At 49.7% G+C, this 16761-nt stretch overlaps 1 protein-coding gene across 1 annotated transcript; it reads left to right on the top strand.

Annotated features, from left to right (window-relative positions):
* Positions 1-536: 536 nt before the first annotated feature.
* On the top strand, positions 537-10142 carry LOC138481530 (iroquois-class homeodomain protein irx-2-like). Its single transcript, XM_069613711.1, has 3 exons — positions 537-1179; positions 3535-3940; positions 4995-10142. Exons 1-3 carry the CDS (start codon positions 913-915, stop codon positions 5729-5731), a joined length of 1410 nt encoding a protein of 469 aa, XP_069469812.1. The 5' UTR covers positions 537-912; the 3' UTR covers positions 5732-10142.
* Positions 10143-16761: the final 6619 nt, after the last annotated feature.

Here is a 16761-nt window from a genome sequence, read left to right as displayed (position 1 = left end):
CGGCATGCTGCGCCCGAATAATAATGTTCTCTTCTACAGAAGTGTCTACAAGAGATGCGAGCCGTACTGGGGCGGTTCCTGACCCACTTGACATCTCGGCGATGCGTCCCTGCCAAGCAAGTAAACTGCGTGCGCGTGGGGCGAGGGCACAGACTGCACCGGATTTGACATGTGGAGCAGAGTCACCCGAAGCTCTGTGGGAGACCACGGACCTGCAGGTAATATATCGCTTAACCCTTGACTGGAGGAGGAATAATGAGCTTAGGTGGCGCCCCCAAAACCCTCTAATTCTTTATAAGCGTGAAACTTCAACCCCACTGCACCACGTTTCCATAAACACACCCCTTGTCTGTCAGGCATTCTGTGACTCTCCCTGGGATACGGTTTCTCCCCTCTGCGGTTCAGTGATACTTGGTTCCCACCCCTTCCTCCCCCCGCTCCCCCCGCTTCCAATGTGCGCCCTCTCTGGAGGTGGGGAAGGGGGTGGAGGCGAGGGCGGACCCCGTCTGCACAGGAAGATGAGGAGCAGGTGACGGACAGCTCCATCTCCCTGAACTCATCGGGAACTCCGCTGCTCTTTCTCTGTTTCTTAACTCTTCACACTAAGGTTTCCCGTGGAAAAAAGTGGACGCGCTCTGCGGCGCCCGGGGAGCGGCAGCAGCACCAGCCGCCACTCACCACACGCAGCGCCTCTGCACCGGGCACCGGGGGCTGGCGCCCGCACTATGCGCCCGCGCTGCCTCCAGCATGCTCGGCCCCTGCCCGGCCCGCGCCTCCAGAGCAGGCGCTCGCCCCCTCTAGACCTCTGAAAGGAGCGGGGAGCAAGGGGAGACCGTCCGCGGAGCCGAGCCTCGGCAGAGCGGGAGGCAGAGAGGCGCGCAGCGGAGCTCTGCCCGGCGGCCCCGGCCGGCCATGTCCTACCCGCGGGGATACCTGTACCAGTCGCCCGGCTCCCTGGCGCTCTACTCCTGCCCGGCCGCCTACGGCGCTGCCCGCGGGGGCGGGGTGGAGCTGCTGGCCCGCTCCGCGGGTGTCTCTTCGGGCTCGGCCTTCAGCCCCTACGCGGGCTCCGCGGCGGCGTTCAGTGACCAGGCGGCGGCAGTGGCTGCAGGTTTCGGCGGCTCTCTGCACTACCCTGGGCCCGGGGGAGACCCCACCGCCGGCTTCCCTGCCTACATGGTGAGTTTGTCACTCGCGTCTCTTTCACTGCTTATACTTCGCTGCTGGGGGTCATGCGACCCATTACATTGAATATATCATATCAGTAATGGACTGTGGAGTAGAGCGGGCATTGTCCCCCGTACACACTATAACAGTCCACTTTGCACAGGTGTTGCCATTAAAGCGAAAGTGGGACTATAGCTATATGAACACATACCTCCACATGGGTGTTGCAAATGCACATAGCAACACTACATTCTGGAATGTTATCAACGCTAGCATGCGTTATAAACAGACGAGTTTGCTAAAGTAATCCATGCCCGCCATTTCAGTAAAAAAACGAACAACATAATATAAGTAAATGTGTTTTGTTGATTTGATCTGGTGTCCATTTTGTAATGAAATGGTTCCCAAAACCTATCCTTTTGTTGGTTACGCTCCGGAGTTTCTTGGCCCCTGCTTCTTCCCACGCTACGGGTCGGAGCACGGGTCATTTCAGTGGACTGGCTTCTGCCGAGGAGATTCTTTTAAATGTGCGCTACATGTCGCTTCAGCGTGCCCACTCCTGTAGCATTGCCCCCTCACAATATTTTGATCTGTGGTCTGTATTTGTATTTAATCCGCGGTGTTTGTGTCTTTTCTTGGGGGCACTGGGCCGTGAAATGTTCAGCCTAGTTACACTTGTGCTCTCGGGCTGTGACCCCTGCGCCCCCACCCGAGCCCCCACTTTCAGCCACACAGCCAGATCTTTAGGTTCCTCTCATTAAAAGGAAACACAATCTGAATATGATTCCGGCCTCGTTAACATGACTCCATTTTAATCATCGCTTTCCCCCCGCATTAAAAAGACATTCGGTCGTTTGCAAACAATGTGCGCGGCTGGAGGAATATCTGTGCAAAGTGGCATTTTTCTGCTGCCCGGCCCCTGGATCATGTTTGCTTTTAATGGCACTGGACCCCGCGGGGAGGGACGGGCAGCACCGTGCCCCCCGCTTGATTGCTAACAGCTCGAGGCCAGCCTGAGATTCTGGACGTGCAACCGTGTGCCCAGGACTTTGGCACCAGAAAGTGTCTAGTTTCTCGCCCTGTCCAGCCAAGCACACGATTCCTTCTGTCAATCCAGTCCCAGAGCACGGTCTCCGACTCCCCCCTCGCCCCACCCCACGCCCCCATGCGGTGCCCTCTCAAACACGCCGAATTTAAAACGTCAACAAAGGAGATTTAAAATGCAAATTCCGCCACATTTCATCAATTCGATCCGGTGCATATCTTCTCGTTTGCAAATTGGATTGGCCGTGCAGCGGGGCGCCGAATTGTAAAGAGGGGAGATTAAGTTAGAAAAGAGACAAGAAGGCAGAGAAAAGTCCACCCTTTAAAATGTTTTTTTTCTTCCTTTTTTGGGGGGGAGTGAAGCATCTCAATAAACGAAAGCCTCACTTGGAGCGACCAATCCCACAATGGGCCTCATTAGGACCCTGGCGGAGAGGGTATTACGCCAGCGTAGTTCATGGCGTACCTCTCCGCCATACTACGAGTTCCCGTAGCGCCATGGAGCTTTTCTCCGCCTGGTTTTACCAGCCGGAGAAAACCATGGCGCTACGGGACCTCGTTGTTAATTACGCCACCGTATTTTACGGTGGCGTAATTAACTCCTTCCCCACTCCCATTATACCCTATGGGGCGAAAATGGGAATGGGGAAGGGCAGAATGGGGATTGGGGATTTACCGCTCCGCCGAGGTCGGAATGGGGCGGTAAATCCGCCAACCCCCATGGCGCTATCGGCGGCTTTCCGCCATGCTTCGCGGTGCATTTAGCACCGCGAAGTCCGCCTGGGTCGTAATGAGGCCCAATGTCTTAGAAAAATAAACAGCGGCGGGCTGCCCACTCGTTTAATATTCGAGCTGAGGGAAGACTAAAGGTACCCTTCCATCACTTTAGCAATATATGCATTCAGTGGTTGGTGGCATTCTCGCCTCTCTGCTATGTAAACGAGGGTTTACAGGCAGGGGTGGACTGGCCAGTAGGGAACTCTGGAGATTTCCCGTTGGGCCCCCGCACCCTGGGCCTCTTTTGTTTGGTATTTCCAAATGTTCTCATAGGAAAATCATTGGGCTTGCAGAAAATGTGTCATTTGGGGCCACTTGAACATTATTTCCAGGGCCTCTTTTGGTCCCTAGTAATTATTTCCAGGGCCTCTTTTAGTTCCCAGTCCACCCCTGCTTACAGGCCTCTTTTAATTGCATATTTAAGAAATGGGTGCATGGGGGAAAAGTCACTTATAGTCATTTTTCATTTCCAAATCCTTTTAAGCTTGTTGATTCTGCATGAATCATTAATTGGCAACTTATGTTAAATATCTCTTTTTATTATAGGGATCACTGTATGATGCCCACGCGACTGGAATGACTGGGGCCATCAGCTACCACCCCTATGGCAGCCCTGCTTACCCCTACCAGCTGAACGACCCGGCCTCCCGGAAGAATGCCACACGTGATGCCACGGCCACCCTGAAGGCCTGGCTCAACGAGCACCGCAAGAACCCCTACCCCACCAAGGGCGAGAAGATCATGCTGGTGATTATCACCAAGATGACCCTGACCCAGGTCTCCACCTGGTTCGCCAACGCCCGCCGCAGGCTCAAGAAGGAGAACAAGGTCACCTGGGCCCCGCGGAACAAGAGCGAGGATGAGGACGAGGAGGACGGCGACGGCGACAGGGCTAAGGAGGAGAGTTCAGACAAGGGGCAGGAGAGCAACGAGGCCTCAGCGGAAGATGAAGGTGAGGCCTTTTTCTGGTTCAATGGCATTGAGTTAATTAGTAGGAAAGGGATAGGCAAACCCAAGATGCCACCCGTTCCCAGACTGCGTGGGCACATACTTTGGTTCTTTGCATTCTGGTACTGGCAAAAGTGCATTTCTCAGAAGGTGAAGAATGCAAACCGTGCTGAATAGGTATTCACATCAGTGCTGGTGCAGCTTAAGCTTTCTGCATGAAGACAGCCGTTCATTTTACTCTAATGTGATTAGCGATTTTACAAATAACATGCATTCGGCATCAAATAAATTATCCTTAGAGAATTTGCAGTGATCACTTCACCCCTCTTCCACCACCCGAACTGTGCTCCCCTTAGCCTCCCCCTTCCATGCCCCACCACACATTGGCCACTACTTCTCTGAGCAAGTGCGGCCAGTATCATCAATATGTGGTGATGTCCACAGTCTAAGATAGTGTTGGGGGGAGACTTGGTCTTTTCCGCCCCCTTGTTTGGCAGAGCGCTCTCGGGCAGCAGAGTCCTCTGCTTGCATTTATCTCATATAAATGTGTTTTACTTGCAATTATTCTCTTGGTTTCATTCCCTAGTGGGGTGTGTCCACTATTCAGTCTCAGCTACACGTGCGATGTTGGGTGTGAGCATTCGATAGTCCAAGCTGCCAAATCCAGTGCCATGTTTAGAACATTATATCAAGTAAGGGCACTTCGCCACCAATGGTGATGCCAATTATCCACTTCGGTCAGTAGGCCTACATGCAGATTATAGAGTCAATAACCCAACTCGATTTTACCACGACTTTAATCTCTACATGATTTTAGCCTGACTGTGTTCCTGATTAATGCAATCTATTTCAAATATAGTAGAGATATGCAAAATAATGGAAAGGGTAACATTGACACATCATGTTTCTGATCCAGTGTGGTATTTGTTGAATGTATCGGATAAAATCTCTTGCAAATATCAAGAAAGCTTTCATGAGTTCCAGCTTTGACTTGTTTTGATGAGACTTGAATTAGGCGCACATCACTCACTTTGGCCTTGTTGCTTGTTCTGCCTCAGGTATCAGTTTGCACGTGGACTCTATGACTGACCACTCCTGCTCCGCCGAGTCCGACGGTGAGAAGATTCCCTGCCTGGAGGTGGAGCACCTCTGCGAGTCTGGTTCTGAGTCCAAAGACAAGTACGAAGAGGACGACGAAGACGACGATGTGGAGGTGGAGGAAGACCAAGATCTCCCCAGCACCAAGCACTTTCCACCATCGCCCCTGCGTGGGATGGACCGTGTTCTCCTTAACCACCACCAGCAACAGAGGGAGGAAATCGCAAGGACCCTAAACAAGACCTCTTTGGACAATGCTGTCTCTCCTAGCTCCCAGCCCCAGGCCGTCAAACCCAAACTCTGGTCTCTTGCAGAGATAGCCACTTCGGACCATAAACAGCAGACCCTGGGTCAAAGCAGCCCATCCACGGCCTTGTGCCCCCCTCCTACCTCCACCAACTCTCACGGCTCGACCTACTCCCCCTCGTCCATTTTAGGAGGACTTATTTACTACACGTCACCATTTTACAGCAACTACGCAAACTATGGGAACTTCAATGCTGCCCTACAAAGCCAGGGCATCCTGCGCTACGGCTCCGCAGCTATGGCAGCTGGTGAGAGCCTAGGCCAGACTGTGATCACCACAGGCTCTGCCCACAAGCAGGGCCCAGACTCCCTCCAAACTGCCGGCAGCCAGAGCGAGCAGCACTTCCGGGGCTCTAGCTATGAGTCCAAAAAAGGGGAGCCGGTCCTCTAGCCTCACATGAGCACTCAATAGGCCTGACTGAACAATTACCCGACTCAACACCGGCTTCAGCATCTCAGAAGAGTCAAAGCAAATGCCCTTGTCTAGCTAGAAGGCCGCCTTTGGAGGCTATTGGAATACCTAAGGCCCTATTCATGGAGTTTCTTTTACATGGTTCAAAGTGATTTTGTACTGCTGAAAAGTGACTTTCCACTGCCGACACAAACCCCGATTCATGGAACTTAGCAATGACTTTGCACTGGAAAAATACACTTTGCAAAGTTCCATGAATCAGGGTTTGTGGCGGTTGTGCAGTCACTTTTCAGCAGTGCATAGTCACATCGAACCGTGTAAAAAATTCCATGAATCGGGCCCCTAGTTTTTGCACATGTACACCAATGATAAGTACACAAGAATGTACTATACAAAGATATCCCTCTCACTGTTGAGTGAGAGGATGGGGGGCACGGATCGAGTGTGTCACCCCTTCCCTTACTCATCTCTGAACATGTAAGTGTGTTTTTTTTATGTCAGCTTGTTTCAGGTGACTAAAGGAAAGTGGCCAATGGATGCTACAGTACTTTGTCAGAACAACTCCACTTATTTGTGTGCATTTATTCCCTGCAGAAATGTTGCAGAATGCACCCCTGAGTACACTTGTAGCACATGCACTCATGTCATAAGTGGACTTTCCTACCTTCACACTTCAGGTGAGAGGGTTGGCAGGGAGTCCCAACTGATTTTCAAATCCTTAATTAAACAGTGATGCTGCACCTCGTGAAGTAAGCCACAAAGGGGGCGTAGGAGGGGGGGAGTCGTGCTAGAACACCCCCGCTTGCCGAATACTTTTATTACAGGGCTGCATTTTACAGATGAAATGATGGCCTCCTTATAGTGACCGTGCCCCCATTCCATTCCTTAACTGGTGGCAGGAGCCCCTTATAGTTTCCACGCGGGCTATAGAGGGTAGTTGGGCTTTGAAAGAGAAACCGCATGCAATGGAGACGGCGCGAGCAAGGGTATTAGGGAAGGGGCGTGTGTCCTTCAGCTGACTGCACCCCGTGGTTGTGTCTTGGTAGAGCCCTCACTGGACTTGTGCACAGTGGGAGCTCGACCTCTTCTCTGTAGGCATCCCTCAGCCAGGCCAGTGAGGGGGCGTGTGACTCTCCGAGCAGTGGAGTCCCCCCCCCCTCCAGTCCCTCTACCCTGTCCCCACCACCACCAGAGCAGCTACCGGGAGGCTCATTATTAGAAAGCAAATCACCTCATTCCGATGTAACGCTCCTTTGTGGGCCCTCGTGCCTCTCGTGGAGCGGCGCCGGCCATGGTTTGAATAGAAACCGTTATATCATTGTTTCCTTTAATTCAGGCAATAACTGTTTAAAACGCCAATGTTTTGTCTAAACACATCAATCACACGAGATGTTAAATGCGAGCACCTGGTGCAGTTAATGGCCCCTGTGAAATTCTCTCATGCAGAAATGACTTTGCACCTAATTCACGGAGCGTTTTCCAATGGGGTTTTGCCATTATAAAACACTCTGTGAATTAGGCCCAACTATGTGGAAAGGGAAAGAATTTAAATAAAATTAAACCGTATTTTCTAGTAAGAGGAGGTCGTGAGGCACAATAAGTGGATGTGTGTACGACGTCACCCAAGAGTTTGGTAACCACGTATGTGCTGACTATGTAAGGCCGCAGACAACTCCAGTCTCCTTTCATATCCTAAATAGGTCTTCTTTGGGTGTTATGCATTATTTCCTATGCCTGCTTTGAAATTGTAACACACCTGGCCACCCCCATACAGTGTTTCCTGCTCCCAGATAGAAATAAAACAAAACAACATGAATAACCCCACCCCTCCACATAAACCACCACCAACAAAAAAATAATTGCCAGCAATGTTCAGGAGCCACAGGCCTGGCTGAAGGTGTGTGTGGGGGCCCATTTCAGCATGATAGCTGCCCCACTCCTGCTTAGAGCCCTGGTGGGGGCATGCATTTTAATGGAGATAAAGATATGGTTAATGGCAGGGAGCTGAAACACTGAATGCCCACTTAACAGCTATGAACCCTTCTTGGTAGGTATGGTGGACGTGGAGCAACCAGTGTTGAAAGGCAACGAGGTGATAACACTTCTATTTTCTCCAATGAAAGTGACTGCTGGACGAGCTCCAGCAAACGCAGCTTGTAAGGCGAGTGCTGCAAAGCACACACTCTAAGCCCTAGAAAGTAATATATAAAGGAATATATTACTTCCTTTATATATCATATTAGCATGCTGACTGGGAATATGGGGTAGTTGCTGGTGGTCCCCTGAGGCTCGAGTCCCCTTTCATTGGAAAAGTTGAAAGGTCCTAACACCATCCCTGAAGCAAAGTCTGGCGTATCTTGAGATCGGGAAGACCTCTGACCCACTAGGATACCGCAAGAGAGCTAAGGCGTCAATGTCCCTAATGGGGCAGCGCTCCCCTGCACTGGCGATATTGCGCGCCTACTTCAGCATTTGGGCGTAATAGGGGGGGGTTTCCCAGGGAGCTGGAGCTGGTGCTGCATGGTAATGGTAAACCCAGCACACAGATTTCGTTGGCCGTTCACTGTACACGGTGACAGATTATGCAGCAAGAAAACCTATGGTTTGTGCCAGGCATCTCGCAATATTTCGTTAGTGGAACTTGTTAATTCACCAGACATAAATATAACATGTTTTTCTTTATTTATTGCAGACCCTGCTTGTGCTTGTTTTTGAAAACTGTTCAGTTATCTGCGCACCCATTACATGTGGCCATATACAAGCAATAACCTGCTGAGCATAGAGAGGAACAGAAAGAAACGTGCCTTATGATAATCATGGCTGCCTTCTGTACATTTCCAGTGGAATGGAGAGGGGGGTGAACCCCCAAACCTGCCCACCCCTGCCATGAATATCAGCTCAACCCCTCCTAGCTCTAAACACTTCATTTTAGAGTCAATTTTTATTGCAGACAATACAAAAGACTTTTAGTTTTTCAACGCAGCTCTAAACACAAACTTCTCAGCAACATTAACACAACCTGCTGAGCCACCCTTCTCAAATTCTTCTGATCCCTTGTTACATGCCATTCACTCTGCATTAGGAATGGGATAAGTTCACAGGTCAAAATGAGGCTCACATACACGGCCACTGTGATGGTGCTTGGAGCAGTGTACAACAGCAAACTTTTATGTGGCATTTGCAGTGACCCCCCCACGTTTGCTCTGTGGTAGTAGACACGTTTGGGGCGGATTTACATGGCGTTTTTCAATTAGGAAAATCACTTCGAGAAACACTCTGTAAGTCAAATCCATTTGCCTTTAAGTCACTTTTGTTGTCATCAAAACCGTGCCTTGTACTGTCATTGCCCATGGAGAGTGGCCTTGTACACATCCTCTGGCCTTTGATGCAACTCCTTCCGTGCACCGTGAAACACAGGTTACTGCTCTAGGTTTACATGTTGCCATGTGTTCTTTATCCCCTGTAGTTTACAGCTTGTTCCGCTGTAATTTCTTCTTACTGCCAGACTTGCTTCTGGGGGCACGAATCTAAGAACGGAGCACCTCTTCGATAATTGCTTCTCCTTTGCACTTACACTAGGCTAAAACAGAAGCCAAACTTTGATTATCAGGTTAAAGTGACCCATCTAGACTCCACGCTAAATAACACCAGGGTTCACATTATCAAATGTTTGCACTGGTGCAAAAAAGTGAAGCAAATTATTTTAGCACATATTTTACCGCTTAGATGATTTGCAATGGAACAAACAGGTGTATCCGCAATGTGTGGTATCTAAACATGTCTTCACAAAGGCACACAAGGTAAGGACTGTCTTATGTATTATGCTTGATAAACGGACTTCTATTCGGCCCCTTTATGTTAGCACATGCCATATAGTCCCAACACAGAATTCAAGTCACGTGACTCTGGTCAACACAACATAACACTACCATTGTTCTCAGTCCGACTCGAGCTTCACGCGCCTGGCTCGATTGGTGCTCGGCGTAGTTTTGGCCCCTGGACTTGGTCACTTTTGAGGTGGGCACATGCGTTTGATTCTCAGGACGTGCGCGCCCCTCCATCGCCACGGCATGCCGTGCCTCCGGGAAAGGTCGGGGTGTCAGCTGCGAGGATTGCCTGGAAAGCGCCCTCTAAATTGAGAGAGGATTCATGGTTGGACAGCTGTAGCGGTCACACACACACACACAAGTCGCAAAGTTTGATATTTATTTTTGTACTCGGGGCTCCGTATGCAAGTTGTATTGCAATGGCTCGGACACTTTGTAAATAAACGGGAAAGCGCCCCGCCTGGGTTTTATTTTGAAGCGTTTATGGGGACCCGATCCTCGCTGGTCCTTGACTAATTTATATCTTGAATTGTAAATAAAGGCAGAATGGTTTGAAACAATAAGCTGTGTGTCATTATGTTGCAATTTAATCGGCATCTGCCACATGTGAAACTCGTTGTAATGACATGCACAAGGTAAATGCTGTCATTCGATTTTCATTTTTTATTTTATTTTACAAAGTGATTTAAAAAAATGTGCATTGAGGTCTAAAGCGTGGGAGTGAGATAGAGTAACTTTTTTTTGCAGATGTGAGTAGCTGAAGTAAATAGACCATTCGGTATGAACACTTTTCAAATTAATATTATGGAATGGTGTCATTGTTGTCAGGTGCTATATATTCTATATATAACGCCATAAAGCGCCACACCGTGTGTGGGGGCGGAGGGGGGGGGGTGCGTGTATCGTGTTTGGTGTCGAGGGCAGAAGCTGTGTAAATATGTTTAGACGCTTCTGATACTGGCCGTTTTATCGCGCGCGTGAGAGGCGAGGAAATGCAAAATGGCCCCTAGCTGCGAAATACTGGGATAAAGTCGCCCGAGAAGGCGCTTAGAACACACTTTTGAGAATGCGAGGAAAGAGCGCGTCGGTTCTTCCCGCCGGAGATGAATGGAGCGAGTATAAATTCCCGGTATGAAACGAGAATAATCGCCTTTTCGAGTGCCCCCGAATCCATCATGCACTTATTGCGCGCGGCCCCGTCCGCTTTCCGCGGTGATTGATAAGCGGCGGGGGCGGCGGGGTTGTCCGCGGGCGCTTGGGCTCGCCGCGGCCGCCTGGACCGACTGTGCCTGGGCGGCTGCCCGCATCCGCGCAGGGGAAGCCGGCGTCCCGCTCGCCTCCCTGCACGGTGGCTGGCCGCGCTCGATGCGGGTACACCGCGCACGTATCAGTGATACAGGTGCGCTGTTCCTGTACCTCCCTATGTTAGACCACGCACGCTGCACGCGAATGAGCTAATGGCACATGTTCGCATGTCAGGTCCATGGTACCCACAGTGCACTTCTACTCTCAGGGGTAACGAAGCCAGAGCCCCAGGGCCACTTTTCGTAGAATAGAACACACAGCGCCAATTGCCACGGGGTCCTCTCGCTGCGCTACATCTCGACAGAGGGATCCGCACCGTGCGGTCCCTTAATGCCACGTGTGGTCTCCCTGCGGCGCGGAACGTCCCCACCGGACGTTTCACAGGAAACTCGCTCTCTCCCATCGCTAACGCGCCAACGGAGAGGGAACGAGGCCTCCCGCCACGCAAATCGACGACCAGAAAAACATCACCGAAAAACAAAGGGTGGAATCATTAAAAAAGGCAAAAAAATAAGTGCCGGCCCAGGAGAGAGCGTTGTGCGTTAGAAACCATTTTCCTAAAGCATCTCCCAATTTGAGTTTTCAGAAATTGACATGGTCGTGGGGTGTGCGGTGCATTGACAAACTTTTCTCTGTGCTTGTTGTTGATTTGGTTGTAATTGTTCAGATCTCTAGAAGCTTTGTTATTCAATGGTAATCTAACTGCTGTTAGGGCACCTACAACTCGCCAGCTGCCACCAAACCTTTCCCGATTTTACTTAACTTGATTTAAAATGCTGCTGTTCATGGTGAGTGCTCAGCGTAATTGTATATAGCTGTAGCTCTTCGTGCTGGATTGCTTCCGCTCCTAAGCGCTGTAGCAGGTGCTGCTATTCTAACCCCCTTCCATGGGCCACAATCCATTGACCTTGGTAGGAGGGAGGAGTGAATACCCCCACTCTGGGAACTGCCGCCGGGTCCCATGTCTGAGGAAAAACGCACGACTCCCGAGTTTTGCGAGTTATCTTCAACGATTCAACCACTTTCCCAGACATGGGACAGCTGCAACGTGCGAGCTAGAAGCCCAGCTTTAGCCATAATATTCATTCAGGTTTTTAATATGATTGTGGTTGTGGACTGCATCAAAGCAGCCATGTAACATTAACGGGGGGCTGGGAATGCACCAAGGCTGGTTTAACTGATGCATTGGAGGTGAAGATTTCAATGGAGCTGCGTTAGAGCCTGAAACCTCCAGCTTCTAAGCACTGTAGTAACAGGTAGTGAAGGGCACTTGGACATAGACGTTGCTAAGGAAATGCATTTGAGCTGAGGAATGCCACAAGCCTAGTTTAGGGGAGAGGAGACGTGCATTAGAGCTGGTTTCAGAGTTGCATGGAGTTCATCAAAGCATCTATTCCATCTGGTCCAGCCATGGCTGGACTCCAATGAATGAACTGGGCTTGGTTGGGACAAGTATTGAATCTGGCTTGGGGAGGGCGGGGGAGGGGGGGACTTGTTTAGAGGATGCACTGGAGAATGCCTCTGGGCTTTTTTTTTTAGGGAGGATCTGAAGTGGAGGTCGCTTGGAGCAGCTTCAAGGCATAAACGTTTAGGGGCAAGGACAACGTCAGGGCCTTTCAAACTTTTCAAATGAAAGAGGCTTCGAGCCTCGGGTTGGGGCCCATCAACTGCCCCCATATCGCCAGTCAGCAGTCTAATAACACAGCAATATAGTATTTTATATATTACGTTCTGGGGCTTAGAGTATGTGTTTTGCGCCTCTCGACTTCCAAGCTGTGTTTGCTTGAGCCTGTCTGGCTGTCACTTACATTGGGGAAAACAGAAGTGTTATCACCTCTTGACATCCAACACTGGTTCCTCCATGTCAGCCAATTGCTTAGAAATAAGTGTTCATAGCCCGATTAATTCAGAGGCCCATCAGTGTTTCAGCTCCCTGCTGGCTCGCTGTCTGGTGATAATTGGCAGCTATTAAACCAATCATTATCCCCATTATAATGTATGCCGCCCACGGGTGGCTCAGACTGCTAACTGCTGTACACATGGGGTGTGGGCATCCATCATGTTGAAATGGGCCCAACACATTTTGCGCCGGCCCATTTGGGGGAAGTGATTACACGGCAGGGAGAGTTACACTGGAGTTACTTTAGTGTATGACGGCTAAACTGGGGGGGAGGAGGGGAGGGGCTGAGTGGGTGTTATGGTTTTCTGTAGAGAGTTAGGTTCTCTGAGCTACCCGGATCTCTGCACTCTCGTCAGACCGGGCCTCCTTTAGACCGAGACAGTACCTTTTTATGTCCAAAGGAAAAAAAGACAACTCAGAAGAATTACTGTCTGGATACTGGTGCCCCCACAATGTTATATATAATCAAACTAAAAAGTGGGCGACTGCCACCATGGCGCTCCCCTCTACTGGCCAATGGTGCACTCCACTAGTTGGCGGGTCCTGGGTTATAAAACTGTACGTTGCAGACGGGATATAGGCGTTTGGACTGGAAATGTCGCAGCAGCAGGCGCCGCCTCGTCGTGTGGTAGTGATGGTCCTGCAGCTGCACGCGTTTCCCGACCCACAACCCAAGACGGAATTTGGAATAACTGCATAATCCTCCGTGTGTGTGTTGCCTGGCTTTCCAGGGTCCCTCTCAGCTTTTGGGGTCGCCTGTAACAGGCACATACGTCAAGAGGCAACGGGTCTTCGCTGGGACCCGAGTACCTGCTGGTGCTGAGGCGATGGGGCAGCCGTGCATTTGCACCCGTTTTAGTTCTGGGCCGCAGCAGCACTTCTCTGCAGAGTCCCAGTCCAGGGAGAGTAGCACCACTCCCACGTCACTGTGTTTCCCTGTTCCCTCCCTGCTGAAGACATGTTGCGCAGTTAAACCCAGAATGCACTCTGTTCCTTTAACACGCATTGAAAACGCGCACACAGCCTTTCCAGCAGGGCACGCTTTCTCCTTTTAAATATGTCTCGATGTCATCACTTTCGCGACGTAAAGTGGGACACCGGGCCGCGTAGGAAAATATGAATGTTAGTAAACTATTTCAGCTTTCCTCTTCTATGTGTGTTTTTTTTTTATTTTTGTGTGAATGGTCTGGCCGAGAAAGCACGAAATAACGGTTCCTCTCCAACAACGCACGGCAGTAAATGTATTCATTTTTCATTTTAAAGCGCTAACACAGCCCATCCACTGTTACAGATTTTTTTTGTCTTAGTTGAATATTTATAACGCGCTTAAATACCCAGAGATTTCTAATCGCGGAGCCTGGGGATCGAACCTGTGTTGCTTCGAGTCATCTTGCTTCCGAGGCGAGCACGTGCTTCGTGTCATCTTGCTTCCAAGGCGAGCACGTTGCCACTGAGCTATGCTCCCGGGACAAACAAATGCATCGAGCATTTTAGACGCAGGACATATTTCTCAGTCAAAATGGCCAACTAAGGCTTACAAGTACGAAGTGGCAATTCCGCATTTAAAATAAAGTCGCGCATTGTGGTGTGCGGAATTTATGCTATTGAAACGTTGGGCCTGATGTAAACAAAATAAAATCAATGGGACTTTTTCAAGGTAAAATATTTTTGTAAATTGGGCCCGTTTTTTTTCTTTATTCCAGATTGTTAGTTTCGACCAAAGTACCACATGATATGTTTGTTGCAACTCGCCAGCACGTCTGTGCGTGTTATTCTTCTGAAGGGACTTTTGCGCTTTTTGCTTGCAGTGACTGAATTTACGGCCGTCTCAGGGGTGTGTATTTGCTGCGTATGCCCGTGTCTTTCGCCCCGAGAGCCTTCCCTGAGCCCGCCGATGGGATGGACGTTTCCCTCGATCCTCCAGTACAGTGTGGGGGGGGGGGGGGTAAGCTGGGAGCAGTGGCAAGTGGGCGAGAGGTGGAACTGTCAAGTTCAAGAGGTAAACACGGGTGTCGCGGCCTTTACAGCTTCCAACTGCGCGAGACAAAAACAAGATGGAGGCGGTAGAAGTCCTGACAGTGGGGGACGCATCTCATGTGACTTAATGCAAACAAAGGTAATCTGCCGCACACGCTAAGTAGTCCCTATAACCGTGTTAATGTTAGAAAAGCTCAGACATGTTTGTGTCGAACAAAGGCAACTACCACACGTTGACGCACCCCGTCCTCAGAGACCCGCGCACTGAATGTCCCCACAATAAAAGTAATAGCGAATCAAATTCTCCAATGAAAAGTCTTGCGCAGTGCAAGCGCTGCTGAGAATGTCTGGCAGGAGGCGAGGGAGCGATGCGCATGGCCAGGGAAACGGGATGACAATTTATGGTGTAGAACGGCTGTTCAATTATTAATCCTTAGTGTCAACAACAGGCTTATAATTAGCTTCAGTTATTTAAAAGTGGAATTTATTTATTTCCGCCCGGCCCCAGATTTGGTAATTAGCCCAAACTCCAGTGTGATAATGACTGCCAAACAGGCCTGGTTCGGAATGCGAATTGTGTCGTTGTTGTCCTGGTTCCGACTCGCGCCCCTTGAGGCTCTGAACGCGGCTCCTACATACTGAGTGCAGAGCTGGCGTGGAGGCAGAGGGAGGCACACGGGCCCGGCCGCGTGAGGTTCACAGGCGTGACGGTGGCGTACAGGCGTGACTCACGCACGTGTCTGTAATTCGGGGACAAACTGATCAAGCATAGTGCCCAGAAAGTGTGGCATGGTAGTGTGTGCCTTTGCGTAGATAGGTGGTATATAAGTGGTACAAATTGATTGGAGGAGATAAACCAACCTGGCTGTTGGCAACAGTAAACATCATGCAATAAATCTCTAGAGTGATGCTTCTCCATCAAAACTCAACCACTGCTCCGTTTGCACTCACTTAAGACTTTTTCTTCTCTCTACTCTCAGGAAAACAGTTATGTTATCTTAAGCATGTCTGCTATTTTCTACTTCTATTTTTTGTTAAAAAATCCTTTTGGATAAAACACAAATAAAAAAATAAATATAGGTGGTATATCTGTGCCTTATGTGCGTGTTAACATACACAGCATGGTGCAAATAAACACCTGTACTGTGTATAAACATTGAGGGTGGAATATGGGTGTGGTGTGTATGGGGTGCAGCGTTGGCACGACGGGGCAGTGATAAAGGTCACAAGAAATTCAGTTCCCCGCCCCTCACCAATACATTTTACTCTAATCTCTACATTGAAAAGTAGATTTTAAAAAAAATGTTTTTATACTTTATTAACCCAAAGGGTTTTTAAAATATTTGTATGCTTTGATTATCAGTAGATAAGTAGATTTATATGTGAAGTAATCCAGAGACTGAAAAACCAGGACTGACCGTCGCCGTTCTCTCCAACAACACGAGGATCCATCCCAAGCACACACAGGCACTTGTCCGCCTCCCCCTCCCCCCCAGCGCCATATCCTTCATTTGCACTTAAACTGTAGGTAGCACCGGGGGCAGCCATGTCTACCGCTGACATGCCAGGGGCATAGCAGGCTACGCGTGATGTGTATCACTTTCTTTGCCGCCGAGCCTTCACTTTGAAAGGTTGGCATGGGCGACGACTTTCTCCTAGGGTGGGTCACACATATGCAAGAATGACCACACTGTGTTTAACGACCGCCCTGTTGTATTCTTAAGCAAACACACACATATTCCATTTTTCATTTAGTTTCACACACCCGGGATCTTGGATAAGAGTCACACCAGAAGAGGAACGGCATATTCGAATAGTTCGACTATCTTTCCAAAGCCGGCAATCCCCTACATCCGTGGACTTCAAAGTGCTGCGTCACAAACACGGGACATACCTGCATCTTTTGGAGCATTAAGTTACGCGGGCTCTATAACAGGGGGGGGGGGCTACTTACTGCACACTGACAAGCAGACAAAAAAGTTAGCACAAAGTTCCGGATT

The sequence above is a fragment of the Ambystoma mexicanum genome, chromosome 5p (genome assembly GCF_040938575.1).
Source record: "Ambystoma mexicanum isolate Mex_15411 chromosome 5p, UKY_AmexF1_1, whole genome shotgun sequence".
NCBI classification, from domain to species: Eukaryota; Metazoa; Chordata; class Amphibia; order Caudata; family Ambystomatidae; genus Ambystoma; species Ambystoma mexicanum.
Note: the sequence above shows the minus strand (reverse complement) of the source record. Positions and strands in the feature narration are given on the sequence as shown.